The following is a 22,359-nucleotide window of genomic DNA, read 5'->3' as shown; positions in this document are numbered from 1 at the left end:
AGGAGAGGGGATTGAAGTGGCACTCATGGAGGATGTGCAGCTAATTTGTGGCACAGCTGCCAACAGATTGCCCCCTCCCCCTCCCCCCCTGAGTTACAGGATGCTGAGGACAAGAGAGTTGTCCTGAATTTACACCCCACCCCCATAACTAAGAATCTTCAGAGTGACTACCCTGAAAATCAAAATGGAAATCCCAGTGCAGGAAGGCAACCCCACTCAGGATGGCACTTTAAGCACAAGGAAGTTTGACCACGTGCTTTCCTGGATCAGGGGTTAACTAATGTGGAACTTAGTCTCTCTCCATGGCAAGGATTCTCATGCCTCTCTGTTCTTGTCACTCATTCCTCCCTTTCCTGCCATTTCTTTCTTTCCTATCCTTCTATCTTTCTGTAGTCTTTCCTTTTGTCCTTCATCTCCTGCACTGCCATTGTTAAGAAACAAGAAGGTAAGAAACAATGGGCCCCTTGGGACTCGGAGCGGGGGGGCAGCAAAGGCACCAGTCGCAGGGCTCAAGTGCCTATATACTAATGCTAGGAGCATGGGGAACAAGCAGGATGAACTAGCGCTTCTGCTTGCACTAAACACCTATGACTTAGTGGGGCTAACAGAGACCTGGTGGGATTCATCCCATGACTGGGCGGTACATATTGAGGGCTATAGATTGTATAGAAAGGACAGGTCAGGGAAGAAAGGGGGGGGGGGGTTGCACTTTATGTCAGTGAGCAATATACATCAACCCTCATCAAGACAGAATCCAAGGTTGAGGAAGTAGAAGGATTGTGGGTTAGGCTACATGGGGGGCAAGGAGAAAGGGATTTGGTGGTAGGGGTCTGCTACAGACCCCCACACCAAGGGGAAGAAATAGATGCGGGGCTCCTGAGGCAACTCTCGGAGACCATAAAAGCTAAAGAGGCGGTAGTCATGGGGACCTAAACTACCCGGACATCTGCTGGGAGACGCAGACAGCAAGGTCCCATCGCTCACGCAGGTTTCTAACCTGTATACAGGACCTCCACCTGACACAGGAGGTGCATGGTCCCACTAGGGGGAATGCCATACTGGATCTGGTATTGGCAACAGGAGATGACATGATAGGGGACCTCCAGATCGGTAGCCATTTGGGAGACAGTGATCACCTAATAATAGAATTCAACATAAGACGGAGAGTGGGTAAGGTAACTAGTAGGGTGAAAGTGCTAGACTTTAGGAAAGCTGATCTCAATGCACTCAGGCGATTAGTCAAGGACGCACTGCGGAGTAGGAGTTCTGAAGGGATGGGAGCCCAAGAAGGGTGACTGTGCCTAAAGGAAACGATCCTTCGGGCACAAAGCAAGACGATCCCCGAGTGAGGCAAAAAAGGGAAAGGGGCCAGGAGGCTTCCATGGCTGACCAGAGAAATCCAGGGCAGCCTAAGGGCCAAAAGGGGAGCACATAAAAAGTGGAAACAGGGTGAGATCACTAAAGATGAATATACCTCCTCTGCTCGTGCTTGTAGGGAGGCAGTTAGGCGGGCCAAAGCTACCATGGAGCGGAGGATGGCAACCCAAGTAAAAGACAACAAGAAATTGTTTTTTAGATATATTGGGAGTAAAAGGAAGGCCCAGGGAGGAATAGGACCACTGCTAAATGGGCAGAAACAATTGGTGACAGATAGGGGGGACAAGGCTGAACTCCTCAACGAGTTCTTTGCCTCAGTGTTCCTAAGTGAGGGGCACGACAAGTCTCTCACTGGGGTTGTAGAGAGGCAGCAGCAAGGCGCCAGACTTCCATACGTAAATCCTGAGGTGGTGCAGAGTCATTTGGAAGAACTGGATGCCTTTAAATCGGCAGGCCCGGATGGGCTCCATCCGAGGGTGCTGAAGGCACTGGCCGACATCATTGCAGAGCCACTGGCAGGAATATTCGAACGCTCGTGGCACACGGGCCAAGTCCCGGAGGACTGGAAAAGGGCTAACGTGGTCCCCATTTTCAAAAAGGGGAGGAAGGAGGACCCGGGCAACTATAGGCCAGTCAGTCTCACCTCCATCCTTGGTAAAGTCTTTGAAAAAATTATCAAGGCTCACATTTGTGAGAGCCCGGCAGGGCAAATTATGCTGAGGGGAAACCAGCATGGGTTTGTCGCAGGCAGATCGTGCCTGACCAATCTAGTCTCTTTCTATGACCAGGTTACAAAACGCCTGGACACAGGAGGAGGGGTGGATGTCGTATACTTAGACTTCAGGAAGGCCTTCGATACGGTATCCCACCCCATACTGGTGAACAAGCTAAGAGGCTGTGATGTGGATGACTGCACAGTCCGGTGGGTGGCGAATTGGCTAGGGGGTCACCCCCAAAGAGTCGTGGTGGATGGGTCGGTCTCGACCTAGAAGGGTGTGGGCAGTGGGGTCCCGCAGGGCTCGGTCCTTGGACCGATACTCTTTAATGTCTTCATCAGCGACTTGGACGAGGGAGTCAAATGTACTCTGTCCAAGTTTGCAGATGACACAAAGCTATGGGGAGAAGTGGACACGCCGGAGGGCAGGGAACAGCTGCAGGCAGACCTGGATAGGTTGGACAAGTGGGCAGAAAACAACAGGATGCAGTTCAACAAGGAGAAGTGCAAGGTGCTGCACCTAGGGAGGAAAAATGTCCAGCACACCTACAGCCTAGGGAATGACCTGCTGGGTGGCACAGAGGTGGAAAGGGATCTTGGAGTCCTAGTGGACTCCAAGATGAACATGAGCTGGCAGTGTGACAAAGCCATCAGAAAAGCCAATGGCACTTTATCATGCATCAGCAGATGCATGACGAATAGGTCCAAGGAGGTGATACTTCCCCTCTATAGGGCACTGGTCAGACCGCAGTTGGAGTACTGCGTGCAATTCTGGGCGCCACACTTCAAGAAGGATGCGGATAACCTGGAGAGGGTCCAGAGAAGGGCATCTCGTATGGTTAAGGGCCTGCAGACCAAGCCCTACGAGGAAAGACTAGAGAAACTGGACCTTTTCAGCCTCTGCAAGAGAAGGTTGAGAGGCGACCTTGTGGCTGCCTTTAAGTTCATCACGGGGGCACAGAAGGGAATTGGTGAGTATTTATTCACCAAGGCACCCCTGGAGGTTACAAGAAACAATGGCCACAAGCTAGCAGAGGGCAGATTTAGACTGGACATTAGGAAGAACTTCTTCACAGTTCGAGTGGCCAAGGTCTGGAACGGGCTCCCAAGGGAGGTGGTGCTCTCCCCTACCCTGGGGGTCTTCAAGAGGAGGTTAGATGAGTATCTAGCTGGGGTCATCTAGACCCAGCACTCTTTCCTGCTTATGCAGGGGGTTGGACTCGATGATCTATTGAGGTCCCTTCCGACCCTAACATCTATGAATCTATGTGATAGATCCCATCTCTTCCCCTTCCATCCCTGTTCTAGCTTTCCTTCTGACCTCTCTTCCCTACTTCCATAGTCTTTTTTCCCTCCCCTCTCTGTCATGCTGCCGTCTAGTCCATCAGCCTAGCTTTCTAGTAGTTCCTTCCCTCCTTTCTTCACCACCTTACTGTCTCTGGCTGCTCATGGCTGAGCACTGTTATCATCCAGACCATCTTAGGCCTGTGTTTTCTTTCCTTTTAGGTCTCATAGTTCAGAAAGCACAGCATGCAAAGATTAACACCTCAGTGCTGGATGCTTCCAACCTTTTGACCAAGGTTCCAGAGTCCAAAAGGACATCCTATGATGTTGTATTCCTGGTTACTGAGTTACCCTCCCATGGTCACCTCTCTGTGGCTGATGTACCCATCAACAAAGAGCATCCTTATTTCCTGCAGTCTGATCTTGTTATGGGTGGTCTGAACTATGCTCACTATGAGGCTGGTGCCATAGAAGACCATTTCAGATTTAAGGCTTGGCTTCGGCCTTTGGCCATGGAGTCTATTTACCCTCCCCAGGAAGGAGGTGGGGTGTTCATTTCTGAAGCCTTCAATATAACTGTGAATCCTAATAATGAAAATCCACCTCAGCTGACTAAGCAAAGACATGTCCTGCAGGCCCACCAAGGCTCCTTAGTGATGCTGTCCCGAGATCACTTGGATGTAGTGGATCCTGACAGTTCTCCTGAAGAGATTGAGTACAAAATCCTCAAGAGGCCAGCCAGTGGCTTCCTGGCCATCATGCACAATAAGCAGGTGCCAATCAGCCAGTTCACCCAAGCAGAAGTCAATGCTGGCCACCTGGTCTTCATTGCCAATGGGAGCAGTTCTCTTGGATCCTTAGACCTGAGTATCTCTGATGGGCATAATCTACCCATATTCACTTCCCTGGAAGTAGAGGTTCTTCCTGTATTGACAACAGGGATGAGCCAGATACCTTTAGAAATACCTCAGGACCGGAACATTGCCTACCTGTCCAGAGATCACCTCCTGGGGGGCTCACAGCCAGAGGAACAAGATGTCCTTTACACAATCACCAGGAATCCCACATTTGGCCAGCTGAGGGTCAACCAAAAGCCAGCAAGGGACTTCTCACAGAAGCAGGTGGACCAAGGGGAAGTGACTTTTATTTTCACAGATTTCACCTCCCCTGAGGATGAATTCCAGTTCCTTTCAAGATCCAAAGGAGGAAACATGTCAGGAGCAGTGAATGTGACAGTCAAGGCTTTGGTCAGAATGCAGCAGGGGATTCTGTGGCCAAGGGGGAAAACCATCCTGCTGGACACCAGTGTTCTTGATGCAAGCGAGCTGGCCAACAAGACAAAGAGCGTCCCAGTCTTTAAGATCCACAGAGCCCCCCAGGGCAGCCATTTTGTGAAAGTCTCAGATGACAAAGACAGGCAGCCCACTCCCACTGACACCTTCACCCAGGATGATCTTGAGAGAGGGTTGATTGCACTGGAAGTCCCACAAGCCAAAGACTCTGGGCAGCACTTGCAGAACAACAGCTTTGTGTTCGAGCTGGCAGCTGCAGGGGTGCCGCCTGCCTTGGAGTTGCTGAAGTACAGCTCTGAGCCCTTTGACTCCTCCAAGGTGTACAGGGCCACACTTCTCACTGCCACCCATTTCCCAGATACAAGCCTCTGGCCCACACTCCAGGAGACAAGCCCTTCCCCAGCAACCTCAGCCACTCAGCCTCAGGGCTTACCGCGACCAAGTCACAACACTAGTGAACATGAGACACCCCCCACAACCTGGCAAAGCCATGAGGCCACAACCAGCCCTTCCCCTGTGGAAGGGGGCACATTCCTCAGCTTCATTGAAGCCAACATGTTCAGTGTTATCATCCCAATCTGCCTCATCATCCTTCTTTTGGCTTTAATCCTCCCCCTGCTGTTTTATCTCCACAAGCGCAACAAGACTGGAAAGCACAATGTACAGGGCACGGCCGCCAAACCCAAGAATGGGGCTGTGGTTGACCAGGAGACCTTTAGGAAGACCGACCCAAACCAAGCCATTCCTTTAACGACTGTGAACACACTGGAGGCCAAGGGATCGGGACCCGTGACCAAAGGAGCAGGGGCAGGAGGGCAGCAGGACCCTGAGCTACTTCAGTACTGCCGGACTTCGAATCCCACCCTAAAAAATAATCAGTACTGGGTCTGAATGCTGGGCTGAGAGGCTGAAAGGCAAGACTCTTCCCTTCCAACCAGAACCCCCCAGCCTCCTCAACTACTATGGAGTCCTCCTGCCCCTTGCTCCTCTTTGTCTCCTCTCATCATCCCTGACAGACAGGAGGCAGTATCCCTTTGACACAAGAGGACTTCTGGGGATATTGGATCTTCCTGATGCTTTCAGGGCCTCACTGGTACAAAAGCAAGGAATCTCCCTGAAGTGAACTCATACCCTGAAGTCTCAGCTCTCCCACCATCTTGGGGAGGAGGAGAGAAAAGTCTGGTGGGTAAATTAAGTATGAAATGCCATAGACAGAGAGGAGGAAGAGCTTGTGGGAATTCTATAAGTGTTTGACTGCCCAAATCGTTCTGGTGAGGTGATCTGGGAACTGAATAACTAACTGAGTTAAAAGATCCCAGGCCAGGTTGATCCCTGCACACCCCATCCAGCCCAGCCCACTGCACACAACTCTCTCAGTGGGGAGATAGGATAAGACTTTCACCAGTGTGTTTTCCCAGCTCTGAAGCATGAAGTGGGATTTAAGAGCAAGTTGCACTAAGTAAGGATTGAAAGGAAGCTTTCTGAGTTCCCCAAGGCTAGGCTGGCTGAGGCACCAGAGCACAGAGTTGGAAAAAATCTTTTGCTGATGCCAAGGGAATCTGAAAGTGTCACTGCCCATTTGGAAAAATAATCTCCCCTTCTGAATATTTCTTGTGTGTCTCATAAGCCAAATTGCACAGTCTCCCTAGCCCTGTTGCGCAACAGGTAGAACGAATTTAACAGATTACAAAACTGGGGCATGTTTATAGTGAGGAAAGCCTATCACACGCTCCATAAAGGACATGTGTGGGTGTGTGGGGTATATTTTATGAAACAAATAATGTGTGGGGCCAAATCCTCACCTGATGTAACCCAGTCTCACCCCATTGATTTATACCAACAGAGAATGGGTCCATGTACAACTACCCTGGGCTTGTTTCCACTCTTATCTACCACAGTGAAAGTTGGATGTAACCCCTCAGACATCAGTGAAGGGATGGGTATGTATAGGAGAGAAAAAACAGACCCATCACATATTTCCAGGAGGGCACCTCTCCTCCAACATGGGACATACACACAGAACAAAATGGTTTTTCCAAAATGGTTCACATAAATATATTGTCCGAAGCACGCTTTCTGACAGGAGTGACGTCCTTTCCAGCTCATTTTTAAGCCATTGAGCAAACAGAACAATTTGGAAATAATGGTGCCAAACCTCAGGATCTTTCCCAGATCAAATGTCTAGTACATTAAAAGGAAAGTTGCTGAAGAATGGGCAGAGGAAGACTTGAGTTGAGAGCTCAAGTCCTGACCAAACTATAATATTTTTCATTGCTACATCACCTCAAGGGCCAGATTCTGCTTCCATTTACAATGGTGGAAATATGGAACAATTCAATCAAAGCCAATGGGATTTTTCCAGATTTGTGCCATTCTAACTCAGAGTATAATTTGGCCCTAACTGACATTTACTTACATTGTTCTTTCCAAAACTAGCTGCCTGAATGTAGGAGTTGGGGGATATCCTTGGGGGGGTGGGGGTCTCTAACATCAGTGCAAACAGGGGAAATATTTTTGTGACTATGCTGAAGTTGCCTGACTGTATGTGGAGTGCCAAATGTTTAAAAGCGCAGCTACTAAAGTGCATATGTCTGACTCACAAAACCAGAAACTGCAGGGTGTACAAGCCCCAGTTTGTGGTGCCCAGATACCTGCATGCACATGTACATCAGACCTGCACACCTGTCAGCATTTGTGTACTTGGAAATACACATGCAATAGAACAGGTGCGCATGATGGGGAACAGGGTCCCATGTCTCTACAGTTGTAAATGCCTCATCTCTGAAACAGTTCCTGTGTCTTTAGGATACTATGAAGCAAGGCTGCAGAGGAGCTGAGAGCTGAATCCCATGCCAATGGGTGGAGCAGAGGCACAAAGAATTGTTTCACATCTTCCTCCTCCATTGCAGTTCTCAAGCTCACTTCATGTGTGACCCTAGACACACAGCCTTCCAGAACAGGGGCTGACAGCCCTGACCTTAGCAAAGTACTGCAGACTTCTCCCACACAGCTCTGCCAATGCAAATCCCTTTGTGCCTGCCGTTGGTGTCAGACCTGTGTGCAGCTTTGCTAACACCTCTCACTTCTGTCCTGAAGCAACCCTCCCAATAAGCTCCAGGACTGAGGGGCCACACTCCTGTTCTTCCACTCCCAGGCCTCCCCACTGCCCTGCCTGTGGTCCCCCATACTGATCCACATCAGCCTCTGCCAGTCCACAAAGCTGTGCCACCACACTGCAGCCCTTTGCCTCATGGGAGCCACTACTGCATAGTGCAGTGGTGTCAAATGTATGACTCATTGGCCAGATCACTCCCACAGACGCATATATCTGGCTTGTGAAGCTCCCACAGGAGCTGTGGATTTGAGCAGTGGGGGGGCTATAGATGAAGCATGATGTAAGAGCTGGGCATGGTTGTTATTCCTCTTCCCAAAATACCGGCATGAGTATCCACCCCAAGTAGTAGGCTTCCTCACTCTGTTCACTGTCACTGAATCCCAGCAACACACTTTCTCCCTCTCCTCCCGAGTTTGCCTCAAACGGGAATTTTGTACCTTGTTACCCTGTAAAAAAGGATTCTGGTTACATTTCCTGAAAGAATGGGTGAGTCAGGGATGGAGGCCTCGAATGGAGCTGGGAGCCAGTGAATAGTTCAAATAGCAGCCGCAGTGTTGGAGGTGGATTTCCTAGGGGCTTTTTGTTTTCTTTCCTTTACAGTTTGCTTCCCAACAACAGATTGGATAATTTATAATAAAGCGACCGGTTTTGTAAAGAACATGGAAATAAACAAGATATTTTTAAAGCAGGTGGTCATGTGATCACTTCTCAGCAAGCAGGAAATGTTGAGCCCAGGTGCCCAGGACACAGGCTGATGATCACCTCAGCTCCAGCTATCAGTCCCACCTATGGAAAGCCAGAGTGGGACCGCTGCCTGCGCTCAGGTTGCTCTGGTGCTGCACCTGTGAAACTGAGGGTGGAATCCAGCTCAGCGCATGCCCAGGCATTGCCAAGTCTCCAGTCCTGCAGGCAATGCCCACGCTGCAGCATTTCTTCTGCAAGTGACCCTCCAAGGGCTTTTCCAGGCCTGGCATCCTCATCCTGCCTTTGAGTTATCATTCACATGCTAGGTCAGACAAACTGCTCAGCTGCTACAAATCTGCAGAGCTTCATTGCCGTCAGTGGGGATGTGCCAATTCCCACCACCTCAGGATCTGCCTCAGGCTTCACAGCCTGCTGTTCCCTGGCCATGGAGCTGCACAGGTGTTCCTTTAGTGGGAAGAGCCAGGCTTCATTTGGAAACATTCTTGTGACCTTGGTCACCCATTTCCTCCCTGCCCTGAATGTGAAGGGAAAATAAGATACTAAGAGGAGAAATCCTGCCCAGCAAGTCTGAGTCTAGTCTCAAGTTGTTCATCATGGTTGCTTGTTTGGGCTCATTCACACACCCTCCCCATCTAGTTTATAGGTCTGACCAGCAGGATCCCCATCCTTTTGGAAATAGGAGACTCATCCGATCTATGCTGAGGTTTGCAATGAAGCTCTCAACCAACTTTTATGTAGCTTCCAAGCCTACCAGTAAAATGGGAGCCATTTCATTGTTTATGACCAGGTGCCAGGGATCCTTACCCTGGTTCTAGTGTTCACTCCAGTTGGCTTCCAGTATGCCTTCACTGAATTCAACCTGTCTTGAGCAACACCAGCCTTAGTAAAAAAAAAAAAAACATGACCTTTCTCAAGCAATTTAAGTCCAAAATGTCAATGTCCTACAGCATATGTATATATATTCTAGAGACAGCTTCCTTTAGTTTACCAGACTCAAGAGCAATGGACAGTAGGTCTGATTCTGCCCTGTACTGAGATCTGCTGGGTGGATAAGTGAGGGGGGCAGCAAGGGAACCTGCCCCAGCCCTGACATGGGAGGACAGGACTGGAGGGGCCTCCTGGGCCATGACATCTAATCCTCTGTATTTGTGCTTTCCCTTCACTCAAGGATTTTCCAAAATCATTGCTTCAAACCCTTGCACAAAAAAAATCCATTCTGGTATCTACAGGTGTGCAGCAAAGCCTTGATACCTGGGATTGCCAGCACCTGCCACACAGCAAGAAAGTTTCCTCAGTACCCTGATATGAAGATGGCAGATAGTTGATACTACATATCCCACATGCTAGAACTCCCTCTCTGATCATATACCCCTTCCATACACTTATGCAGTACAATCTGAGAGCCATTCAGGAGGTTTTTGGCCTTTCATTCCTGGGCTCAGAAGACCATTCCAAGGCTCCTCTCCTCTGATAGATATCACCCTCTAACTTCCATTCTCATTGGCCACATCTTCACAAGACACTGACTGTGCAGTAGCGTCGCATGGCAAAAACTGTGATGCAACACTACTGTGCAGTAGTATTAAGCTACTGCACAGTAGCATCACAAAAAAGGCATTCATCAGCCCTACTATGTAGTAACTCGGGTTACTGCACAGTCACTTAGTTCTTGCTTATACAGGTATGAAATGACGGTGCAGTAACAACTGTGCAGTCAGCATCTTGTGTAAACACTGCCAGTGTGTTCATAACCCCTCTGTAGCCATTTGATCTGGTGCCAGTCTTGCTTTTTAGCCCAAAAGACTCTTCTCCCTCCCTAATATTCAACACAAATGTATTACTAAACAGTAATCATATTCTCTTCAGGGTGATTTAGAGAAGCTTAAAAGCTGTTCTAACTTACCTCTGCTGGTCACAATCCCCAGTAGATATTATGTCAAGGTGGGAGGAAAGTATCAGGAGCCAGTTGCACCCTTTTAGAGCTCCCCTATGCTGAGGGGGTTCTCAGTTGGTTATTTAGGGCCAGATTCTGCCCAATCAGCACAAAGCAGCCAGAACAGAGAGAGTATCTGGCCTGCCAAGCCCAACTTCTATAATAGCACAGTCTGCTGCTTTTATGCAGACTGGACCACCAGAGTTCACCACACCCCATCCTGCAAGCAGTCAGACACCTGTATGAGGAGAGGAGGCCACTGTGGAGTGAGCTGTCATCTCTCAAGACACCAGTGCAGCCACAACAGAGTTAAGCTTCCTGTTACTTAGCCCCACAGTTTCTGAGCAGTTTTTCCCAAGAAGCCAGCAAAGGGAGGAAATGCCCCGTTACGCTTTAACTAGAGGTGGAGCAAATATATCAGAAAGCTGCCAATGCTTCTAATTATGGGAGCCCTCAGGCACCGCCCTCCTAGAACAGCACTCACCTGGCACCTGGCCGAGTGGGAAGGTGGATTCCAGCTTTGAACCAGCCATGGAAAACTCACCAAAGGGCAGCTGCTCTCTGTGGCCTGCTCTGTGCTGTACAAGCCTCTGTCATGTCACAAGCCCAGGGGGCAAGGCACATCATTTCTAGGGGAGATGGTTAAAATATTTTTAAAAACTCACATATTTTTCAAAACAACAATTTCCAAGCATGCATAGCTGGATCAACAGCCTGGTTAGATGTATACAGTGGAACCAACGTGCAGGCCAGATACATATAGTTGCCCTGCACAGCTTTGAATAATATTCCCAGTTGTATATGCACCAGATGTGGAGTACTGTGTCCTCCAGATGTGCACATCTGTCTGCTGCCAACCTGCCCCACTACACATGCACCCATCTGAGAGAGCTTTAGAACCCAGCATGGGAGCTGGGAGAGCTTGTTTAGAAACCCCAGTGCTCCTGTATACAGCCAAGATGGTTTTTTCTTCTCCCCTATTTCCCTTTCTCTGCTGGGTTCCCCAAGTTACTGTGGGCTTCTTGGGGGAGTTGTGGCCAAGAGTGCAGAACAAGAAAGAGTAGTTTCATGAATGGCAAGGTTCCTCAGCATTTAACACCACTGTCACCACATAGAGACACAAGTGAGGGGACAGTCGCACTGGATTGTTCAGCGTGCCCCAATGAGAAAGGTTTTATGGGTGGAGAGGTCCATTCCCAAACTAGTGGGGCCCAAGCTCACACCTCCCTGCAGTTTGGTTTTATTAACATAGAAATTAACAAGCCTTCTCATTAGGCATGCTTGCTCCTCAGGTTCCTCCCTTTGGACTACTCAGTCCACACCCTAGATCCTCTCTCACTAGAGAGCCACCCCCATCTACCTTTATGTCTGGATGAGGCAACAAGCCATCTGCCCCAGGGAGTAGTCATCATCACCTACGGTAGTTAATACTAGCAGGATCCACACCAGCTACCAGGGTGGGAGCTTTCAAGAAAACGCTACCTGCTTGTTACATGAGGCAGAAGCTGATTTGACTTCTACCCAGTCTAATTTTCAAAGAAAAGCTCCTGTTCATGCCTTGCATCAATACAGAATCACCTACACCAGAGCTATCCAGCTTCAGAGCAGCTAGGGGCCATGTGGAGTCTCCCCAAGCTGCCCCCTCTACAGGCACACTGCAGGGGCTGCTCCCCAGGACTCCTCTCCTTCCCCCACGCTCCCCACATGAGCTGCACGGGCTTCTCCTCATGGGGAGCACTGACAGCACATGCTTTCCTACCCTTGGCCATGCAGACTGCACCAACACACAGCCCTCAGGGATCCCCTCCCTATTGCACAGGAAGTACATAGCCCCTGCCATGTGGGATTCACACAGGCCCTCCCCCACCACACAGAAAAGGGAGAAGCAACTGCTGGAGCCCAGGAGCCACCAGCTGGACAGCCTTGAGCTCCACCGAGGAGCACTGAGGGTCACCTGCACTAACACATATACAAACTTGCACTCATGCCTCTGCACAGGTGGCTCTGTCCAAGCAGGCAGAGAGAGAAGCACTTGCATGCCTACATGCAAAGTCATAGGTGCTAGGCACAGACAGACACATGGGCTTACAGATAAAGAGCTGTGAATGATTATTTTATTGCAGTGGCAACCAGAGGCCTCACTCCACATTACAGTATATTCTAAACAGCAAGGACAAATGAAGAGAAGGAAGGGAGACTGGCACAAAGACTTGCCCAAGGTCTCACAGCAGGTCAGTAGTAGAGCTGGAAGGACTCACTCAGGTTTCCAGACTCCCTGCTGAACACTCTTCACATCTCTTCTCATACACATTGAGGTTTGACTGCACAGAGAAGCCCAGGTACTGACACACTCACCTGAACATGAAGAGCTTACACATTCTTGTGTACACACCCACATACAATTACATGTATAAACATGCCTGGGACTTGTATAGGCAGGGCATACATCTGAATAGGACCAATGCTTACTGCTTGCGCTGCGTGCTCACGCACCCACATAGGTATATACACACCTACACACTGAAATCTGGTTGCTTGATTGACATCTACACTCACCGAGGCCTGGAAGAGCACAATTAAACATTCACCTTGGGGCTTCAGCCTTGTGAACTTTTGTATAGCAGCACTCTGGAAATGGCAGCCAGGACTTGAACAAAGTGAGCTTCCCCTCAGCAGTGCCCTTGTCCTCCAGCAGTATGAGCAGTGCCCTGGCCAAGCAGTCTGGGACACTATCTGAGATGAGAGAACATGAGCAAGGTTCACAGATTTAGAAGCCAACAAGCTGTCCCCTTAAATGCCCCGTCCTTCCCCCCAAGCCCAGCCCTATGTGCTAGAGAGCTGATATGACTTTTGTCTTTCTAAGACTACTTACAAAGGGCGGGTGTGAGAGAGGCAGAGACACCCGCGTAGGGAAGGAACAGCTGTGCCTGTGTTCCGGCATGAAGAGATGCAGTGCTCTGGGAAACGGGGTCCCGCAGGTCAGCTGTGGAATGAATGGACTGTTTATTTCAAAGCACTGACATGCCACAGCTGTCTCTGCCTGGCCACTCAATAGGCAAAGGAAGAACAGCCTGGTCCGGGCACCAAGGAGACTAAGCGCCCTGGTGAGATCATGTAAGGCTCGGCCTCCCCCACTCCTTCAGAGCTCAGTACCCAGCTTCATCGCCCCTGTGCTGTCTTCAACCTGCTGTAATGCTGGAGCTTGGGCTCCACCCTTCCCTCCAAGGCATGGGGGACGCAGGTCAAGGCCACCCTAGAGTTTGCTGCCACTGTCTCACCCTAGGGGCTGCCACCTCATCTCAGAACAACAGGGACTGCCTCCTCAAGGGGAGCGGGTCCAGGCCATGTCTTCATGGTAAACTGACTGCCATCAGCAGTGCCCTCAAGCAGGCCACACTGCTCCACAGAAACAGTGTGGCCATGTGGGGCACTCCAGGTGACCTAGTTAGCACTGCTTAGTGCCTGTACCAATTAGCTTGCCCCTGATGCTAACTAGTCCATCTGCAGTGTTGCACAGGTACAAAGATGCTGCTTCTGGCCCACGTGGAAGCCTGTTCAGGACAGCACAGTGAACAGGAGGGCACCCCTGCCAGCATGGTGAATCTGCTACACAGACAGGGCTGTGGTCTCATTCATTTCAAGCTATCCCACTATCAGTGGTTCCCGATCCTGGCGTGGAAGAAAGTACTTTCTGCTGGGGGGAGAGCAGACCTTCCTCCCCATGACACCTGACAGCCCTACCACACTGTACTCTGGGCAGATCCTACTCCGATCCTTAATGGGGAAATGCAAGTCATGCAGCGTGAGGATAGGAAAATGGAGGGGGCCACAATTTATCCTCTTCCGACGGCCCCCATGAGTCTAACACAAGCTCTTAATTCCAGCCTGAACTGTCCAACCATCTCCTTGGCAACACAGGCTGGCTAGGGATATTGCTGCACCACAGGGCAGCTTTTGTTTCTTTAAAACAAAAGTAAAACCTGAGAAGGAAGCAGTGTGTCAAATAACCAGTGTTTGTGCGAAATACAAACACGGGCTGAATAAGCAGGTCTGTTCCAGGAAACAGGTGGTGAGGGGTGAAGCAAGCAGCCTGGCCCCACCCTCCTGCCACATCCACGTCCAGCCTGTGCATGGGGCAGGTAGCCATGTGTACCTGTTTTAGTTGACCGTACACATGCAGATGATGTGCTATTACTCCCTGGCTGCACTGGTCCTGTGACACAATGCACCTGCTACAGAGGGACTCCAAAAAAGGCCAACTCTTGTAACAACAAACCTTGGCACCTTTCATCCGCGGGACTCAGAGCACTCCCCAGTGGCCTCACAGCCCTGCATGCCAGGGTGCGGTGGGAGCTGGAGGGTGGAATGCAGCAGCATGATGATGGGTGGCAGGGTGCGCCACAGCTGGGGCAGGAAGCGAGGGGTGCTCCATTTGGCTGGAACTACAGACCCCAATCACTGATAGGCCAGCTGGTGCTTCAGCAATGCATGCGCTAAATTATGATGCAAAGAGGGAGCTGGGATGTAGGCAGATCAGCAGGGCAAGTGCCCAACTCCTGTCTGGCATCTGACTATCACCCACAGCATAGAGCAGGCCTCAGTTATACATCTCATCAGGAAGAGGGCACCTCCAGAGCCCCATGCCAACTTGGCTGGGGCATTTGCTCAGAACCAGTTCAGGAGAGTAGCCTACCAACTGATCATGAGCCCACACCTCTAAAGTGGCCCAAGGCTTTCTGTGATGCAGCCAAACAGTGCCTGATACAATAGGCTCACTGCTAGAATGCTCTGACTAGCCAGCCCTTTGCTTTTCCCATAGTACTGTCCCATCCAGGCTGTCTGCCTCCAGAATAGGCGACAGAATTCAGCTCCCTTTACCCACAGCTCGCACCTTGACACAATGGGGAGAGCTTGTGGGATCCTGTGACTCTCACGGCTCTGCTGCTGAGGAAGGCAGAAGGGGGATTAGAGCCATGCAAGCCAAAACATACAAAACCAGAGCATGCCCTTGTGATCCTGAAGCCAAGCTAGAGAAACTGAACCCTGGCTCTCAAACAAAACTCCATCTTTTTACCACAAATGTACAGTTCTGAAAAGCAGAGATTTATCAATATCCTGCTATGTATACCCCAAGTCTTCATAAAAAACAGCCTAGACAAATCCCAGACATAGAGTGGCCAGAAAAAATCATCAGTGGAGTGCTACAGAGAAGGACAAAGCAGAATGAGAATGACACAGCTGAGGAGGAAAGACCAAAGACCAAAGCACTGGCATGGCTGTTGCAAGAGGCATCAGGGCTGGCCAATGATACCATGGAGATGTGCAAGACATGCCACACCTGCAGCCAGCAGAGCTGTCTTGAAGATACAGTATTTGCACTGAGTAGCAGCCCTACACTGGACAGGGTGGCTTGGCCTAGCAGCTGGCCTGTAAGAACCCTCATTCATTAATTCCATTTAATGTGCATGTGTGTGTGTGTGTGTGTGTGTGTGTGTGTGTGTGCACACGTGTGCTCGCACAAGTATGTATGCTGTGCATTGCTACAATCAAAATTCAGACCCAGGCTGCTGCAGTCCATAACCAGCCAGCCAGTGTAGACTGTACCAGATGCGACTCCACTGGCCTTTGCTCTTTGCCTAATTTACACACACACGAGCACTTGCACACAAACAGCGGAGTACAGTGAGGTGCAGGGCCTGGGAAGAAGAGCTGCCTGTACATCTAGCCCAGGAGCTCCTTCCATGCAAGGGACTTCCCAGTGCTGTTGGGGGTGGGGGGGTGGAACAAAATGATCCTCATCCTAAGAGCAGGCAGTAGGAGGGCAGTTCCCTATTGCTGGAAGACCACTAGTGGGCTGAGCCACAGGGAAAAGTGTCACATTGATGCTCCCAGTCCCCGAGCCCAGAGCCCAGTGCAGTACAAAGCTGTGCCCCAGCCCCAGGGAGGAGCTGGAGCAGGCTGACACTGCAGCTTTGGCTAACCCAGGCTATGATTTTAAAATCCCACACTTCAATGCCTGGTTCTGCCCTCCCAGTCCCGGAGGCTCACAGCTGGGCAGCTCCTGAGCATTTCTCAGCGGCATCCTGCTAGGCTCAGAGCACCACCTTGTATTTCCCAGGCGAAATATCCTGGCCTCTAGATCATAACAACTGAGAAAGATGGACTAAAGCAGCAGGAAGCTGTGTCTTTAACTGGCAGGGAAACTTCAGCTTGAGTTACTCAGGGCCGCTTCAAAGTTAAATGAGAGCCCGTTGCCGTGGAAACAGCAGAGGCAGCATTCCCAGCCCTTCCCAGCCCTTCTGCACCAGTGCCCCAGGCGGGGGGGGGGGGGGGGGCTTACTGCTAGTCCTCCTGTTCCTCTAAGGATGGTGTCTTTTGGAACAGAGGGCTGTAATCTTCCTTTTTTCATCTGTAAAAAGTGACTCTCTGAGGTGTTTTGGAGTCACTCCAATGCCTGGGCACCTCTGGATGCCACTGGCTGGGTTTTATTTGGGTTACTTCCTCTTCCACTGCTGTTAACACAGACCAAGTCAAAGACCGGCAGCTGCATATGCTCATTCAACAACTTTCATCCCCAGCTATATAGGCAGAGCACCACAGAGTTGCAGGCATGGACCTTTGGTGACAAAAGACAACCAAGTACAGTGAAAAGTAACTAGTGAGTGAGCTTCTGGGAAGAGACATTTTGACTAAGAAGTCTAGCAATGCCCTATAGATCCCTGATGTACAGCTAGGACCACTAAGGAGTCCTCTAACACAAACAAATACTAAGAGGTTATACTTGTGCTGCCTTATACTTTGGGACATTCAAATGGTCCAAAACATGTCTGGGAGTCCTGGAAAGGAAGGTGAGGATGCCCTTACAAGCTCCTGCACACACCATCCAAACAGTTCCAATGAGAAACTGCTCAGCACCTGCTCCCCTTGGCACAGGCCACTCCCAGCACTGAAAGATGACAAAACCAACATCCTTGGGCTCTGGTGGCAATTGCAGACCACCAGCTCGTACCACACACAAGACCAGGCAGTGTGGCTGTGGTCAGAGTGCCAGGACAACCCCACCCATTGATCTTTCCAGTCTGCTAAATTGGTGGTTCACAACCTTTTTTGTACCAGGACCCATTTGTAAACATCAATGGTCAGTCCCGACCCAGTGCCCTTCACTTCCAATCTGCTGCCCCCCCAGCACCAGCCCCAGCTCCCCAGTGTGTGGGACATGGGGGGCCCCAAGCAGTTCCTCACAGGCTGGAACTCTGCCAGCTTTCAAGGGAAAACCCATGGTTTCCCATGTTTTTCTCCTTTAAAGGAGAACCCATTTTTAAAGTTTGTTGATCCATTTTTAAAGTTTGTTTCTGACCCTTTCAGATATTCTTGCGACCCACTTTTGGGTCACAACCCATGGGTTGAGAAATGCTATACTAAATAACAATGTGTGGCATGTCATCCATGTGAAGCTATGAAGGCACCACAACCTGATCTAGCAGGTGATGTGGTACCTTGAGAATGACAGCATGATATCAATAGCGCTGCCCATGAATTGCATTACTGCCAAGTCACCTGTGAAGGCCTTAAAAGCACTGGGAATGGAGCAAACCACCCCACTCACTCAAAAAGGTGTATTCTTGTGGATATCAAGGATTACCTGAAACAACTTCTTTCTCTGAACAAGCAGGCATAGTTTGGCTGTTCATAACTCACCATGTTTCATATACACACTGGATGTTAACAGTAAGAATAGAGGCCTGAGAGCTTCACTGATAGTCACCTATATTGGATAGGTTCTCTGAAAGATAAATAACGTTCAGACAGATGTTCCAGAAACTCAGAGACATTGCAATGCATGCTATGTAGTCACACAAAGTGCATGTGCCACACCACAATCCCAATTTTGTTATGTTTCCCAGGCTCTTTGCACTCACTTTGCATTAGTATAAGTAGCTGGCTCAGGAAAATGGAGTAGCAGGAGCAAGATATGCACAAGATGATGGTTTGGAGTTGCTGGGGGGTTTTAGAGAAAAGTCTTAGGTAATGGAGAGGAGGGAAAGAAGCACCTTCCAGAAACCCAGGAACTCTCTAGAGGTAAAAATCCACTGAAGTGCAGCTAGTTTTTCAGAATACCATGGTTAGCATCTGCCTTGGCTCCTTCAGACCGTACGTGCTACTGTTAGGGTCCACAGCAGTATTAGCCTGTCCTAAAATCAGTCAGCCAAAAAGACACTGCAGTAGGAGAATAGACCCAGCAAGCTACAGCTGCTGCTGCACAGCCCACTCTCTTCATTAATCTCCAAGGAACAACGTGTGCGTGATAACACACTCCTGAGCATCAGCTTTCAGTATTACACAGGTCTTTAGCCAGGAGGGTCACAAGCTCTAGTGACCTGAGGAAGCAGCGGGTGAATTCAGAACAGAAGTGTGAGATTTCTCTTGTTCTTCACATGTGGCATGATGTACAGGCTGCCCTCTATTAACAATCATTTATCTGTGTACAGAATCTTCCACCTGAAGGTCTAGATGCTTGTTCCAAGCAAAAATGCCTTAAGCCTGTGAGTCTTGTATGGTGGCCTTCCAAGGAGAGACAGGCTGCGGGTGGAAGCATTATCCTTCTTCCACTCCTAAATTCCTTCGGATCAGTTTCCCCACAACCTTCCACACTAGCCCCAGGTACTGGAGGGGGGTCTTTAATCCACACAGCCAGAGAGACTCGCAGGGATTAGGAGGTAGATGTGCTGAAGCCACCCATCAGCAGGCTGCTCCCACTCCTTTTCTGGAGGTGGCAAGGAGGGATGGCGGGGAGTGATGGAAATCTGATCCAACGAGGTCACAGGTCACATTCCCCAAATTCCAAGTGAAAAGACCCTGGCATGTTGTTTTCTTGGAACAAACAATAAAGGTGGAGGAAGGCAGGGGAGCAACACATAACTTGTAAGGACTGGTGAAGAGGCAGGGCTGAGCTGAGGCTGTTGTGGGAAAGAGTTCTCTACAGATGCCCAGAGCATTTCCTGTCCCATGTCCCAGCTGCTTTCTCCATTGAGAAGCTCATCTCTGAGGCAATGTCTCAAAGAGATCCCGTTGGCCCAGCACTCAAGGACGGGGGGGTCACCCATTCGCTCCCAGCTTGCTTGGCAAAGGGAGGGTAGTTGAGAACTGTCTTGGCTCTGACTGCACAGTGTGTGGGCGCCACAGCTCAGCTAAGAGCCCAGCTAGGCTCCTTTTCATTCCCAGGCATTTACTTTGGAGAGGTCCTAGCCTCCTATAACAAAAGTAGTCTCTAGGCAGCAACTCCAGCAGCTTTCTGGGGGCTTCTGAACGCTACAATTGGCATTTTCCAAAAATATCAAGGTGGATCCGTTATGGAAAGCTCAGATCCAGCCAGAGGGTTACGGCCAAAGCCCCTTTTCATCTGGCCAGAGGGTTAGGGCCAAAGCCCATTTATATTCAGACCATTTTCAAAAGAAGAGCTACAATGTGAGGTTCTGGCCAGGTCCCTGATCCTAGAACAGCGATTCTCAACCAGGATTGCCACTAGATTCTTTCAAAGGTGCTGTGCAATAGTTTCATAGTAGTAGTTTCATAGTAGCTAGGGTCAGGAGGGACCTAAACAGATCATCTAGCCTGACCCCCTGCCACAGGCAGGAATGAATGCTGGGTTCACAAATGAATGCTGGGTTCACAGCAATATTAGCACTGTTAGGGGTACATGTTTCTACATGATTCACAAGATAAACTCAGAGATATCAAATACAAATCCAGAGTGTCACAAATGTTCTGCCTTGCTGTGGTCTTTCTGAGTTCTTTGCAACAGAAGAATTGCTTTGTTATGTTTTCTATAGTCAAGAAACAAATGAAAGCCAAAACCTAGGACTTTCTGCGGAGGCCCTTCAATCTAACAAGGAGTGCCTTGAGTCTAAAAAGGTTGAGCTTTAGTTCAGACCCATCTCTTCCAGAGTCTCAGCAACCAAATCTGTATTTTTGACTGTCTGGGTCTCAGTATCTATTTCTGAGATCCTGTACAAGTTGCCTTGGTGAAAGGCATCCTTTTTTTTAGCTAACAAGCTAAGCAGGCTTGGGCAGGGTCAGTGCTTGAAAGAGAACCCTCCAGGGCAGAGTGCTGTAGGAAGTGGGGTGGATGATTCAGTGAGGTGGTGTTCTCCCTGGAGAGACAATACAGAAATGCTGCCCGAGCAGTGCTAAATGAGCACTCTGAACTCCCTCTGTGACATTTTAGTGAATCCCCACATAGCCCAATGGCCTGGGTGAGGGTGGCATTTGCTGATGCAAGGAGCAGCAGCAGAGGTAAAAGCCACAAAATGGAGGATCTGGATTCTTGCCACTGTCTTTTGCTTCAACAATCAACCTCTTGCCTGACATGACTGGCAGTAAGTCACAGCTACAAGGCATGCTTATAGAAGAGATGGCTCTTCCCTTACTCAGATGACATTCTGCTATTCATCATGAAGCCAAATGCCTCCAGGCCAGGCTGTAGCCATTCACCTAATCCAGGAATTCAACCTAATCTCCATTTCCACCATCAGCAAATTGAAGACAGAAGCCACAAAGATAAAGAGCTGCCCACCCTCAGAAACCCACACTCATGAGCCCGGCACAGAGTGAACAGGCTTCTGCTATGTTGACATAGCCATGCACTCAAACACGTACTGGCCAGAAAGCCTACCTCCATCAAACAGCATATTCAGTGAGATATAAGAGAGAGTCCTACCAGGAACCTTGACTCAGATAAACAGCCCTGGAGCAAGGCTATACAGTGTAGCAGTGCCAGGACAGTGCGTGGTGCAGGGTCCAGGAATTTGGACATTCGCCCTGCAGCACTGCATAGGTTCCTTAGGCAGGCAGTGTGATCTAATGGGTAGGGAGTATGAACTAGTGGGTGATTTAGTGGACTGGGAATCAGAGATCTATGCCTGGCTCAGTTGCTGACCTGATACGTGACCTAAGTCATGTCTCTTCCGCTATCTCTGCCTGCTTTTGCCTTCCTGTGTCTGTCTGGACTTTTTAGACTGTGACATGGACCTGTCTGTCACTATGGGCAAGTTCCAAAACAACAGGGCTCAACATTAGGGTGGGCTCTTAAGCACTGCTGTGGTAGAAACGATGACCAGATGCTTTCAGAGACGGGACTAGGAGTTAGACAGACCACTGATTTGCATTGGCACAGCAATTGCTATAGCACTTTGGTTCAGTGAAATGAAAATCGCCATCCACATTTCTGCTCCTTCATCCAAACAGCAGCGGAAGGCACTCCCAGAGCAGCTTCATCATCACATTTCTAGGTCTGGAGCATGGGAGCAGGAGTAAGTATCTTGTGATCTTGTGGCTACCTATAAATTTATCAAGGGGGGCAGCAAGGAATAGGGGATGCTCTGTTTACCAGGGCACCCCTTGGAGCCACTAGAAACAACGGCCACAAACTGATGGAGAACAGATTTAGGTTAGACATCAGAAAGAACGTCTTTATGGTAATGGTTGCCAAAATCTGGAATGGACTTCCAAGGGAGGTGGTGCTCTCCCTACCTTGGGGGTCTTTAAGAGGAGGCTGGATAGGCACCTGGCTGGAGTCGTCTGAACCCAGCGCTCTTTCCTGCCTTCCGACCTTAACATCTATGCATCTGTGAATCTAAGTAGGGGGGGCAGGTTTGTGTGCTTCCCTTTCAAGGTGCCAAGGATCCTGTGTAGATAAACCCAGCAAGAGCAAAAACAAATATTCCTGCAAAATAACCTCTCTGCTACTTCACCAAGTATTATCCAGAAGCCCACCTATGGCACCAACTAAGATGAGTAACAAAGACCACACACATTTAGAAGCACTGGGAAATCAACCTTTTTACATATACTGCTGACATTGATACCTGATATAGATACTGCCAAAGCATATAGTAACCCAGCAGAATCCATGGTTTGAAGATGCCTGAACTGTTAGGAA

The 22,359-nt window shown here is 49.6% G+C and overlaps 1 protein-coding gene and 1 long non-coding RNA gene across 4 annotated transcripts in view; one reads left to right on the top strand and one right to left on the bottom strand.

Moving 5' to 3' along the window:
• Positions 1-8,468, top strand: part of CSPG4 (chondroitin sulfate proteoglycan 4) — an 83,853-nt gene extending 75,385 nt beyond the window's left edge. Inside the window, exon 10 of the mRNA XM_006268768.4 lies at positions 3,599-8,468. Within this exon, the coding sequence (XP_006268830.3) occupies positions 3,599-5,559 (1,961 nt within the window). The 3' untranslated portion in view covers positions 5,560-8,468. The remainder of the gene's footprint in view (positions 1-3,598) is intronic.
• On the bottom strand, positions 8,459-16,746 carry LOC132243269 (uncharacterized). Of its 3 annotated transcripts, none has more exons than XR_002087073.2 (5): positions 13,294-16,746; positions 13,010-13,154; positions 10,906-11,050; positions 9,293-9,367; positions 8,459-9,002 (listed from the first exon to the last, which is right to left on the bottom strand). It is a non-coding gene; the product is annotated as an uncharacterized LOC132243269 (long non-coding RNA). The 3 variants fall into 3 exon arrangements; XR_002087074.2 differs by having other exon boundaries at positions 8,459-8,633; XR_009455598.1 differs by having other exon boundaries at positions 8,459-9,367.
• Positions 16,747-22,359: the final 5,613 nt, after the last annotated feature.

Source organism: Alligator mississippiensis, chromosome 11 (genome assembly GCF_030867095.1).
Source record: "Alligator mississippiensis isolate rAllMis1 chromosome 11, rAllMis1, whole genome shotgun sequence".
Taxonomy (NCBI): domain Eukaryota; kingdom Metazoa; phylum Chordata; order Crocodylia; family Alligatoridae; genus Alligator; species Alligator mississippiensis.
Note: the sequence above shows the minus strand (reverse complement) of the source record. Positions and strands in the feature narration are given on the sequence as shown.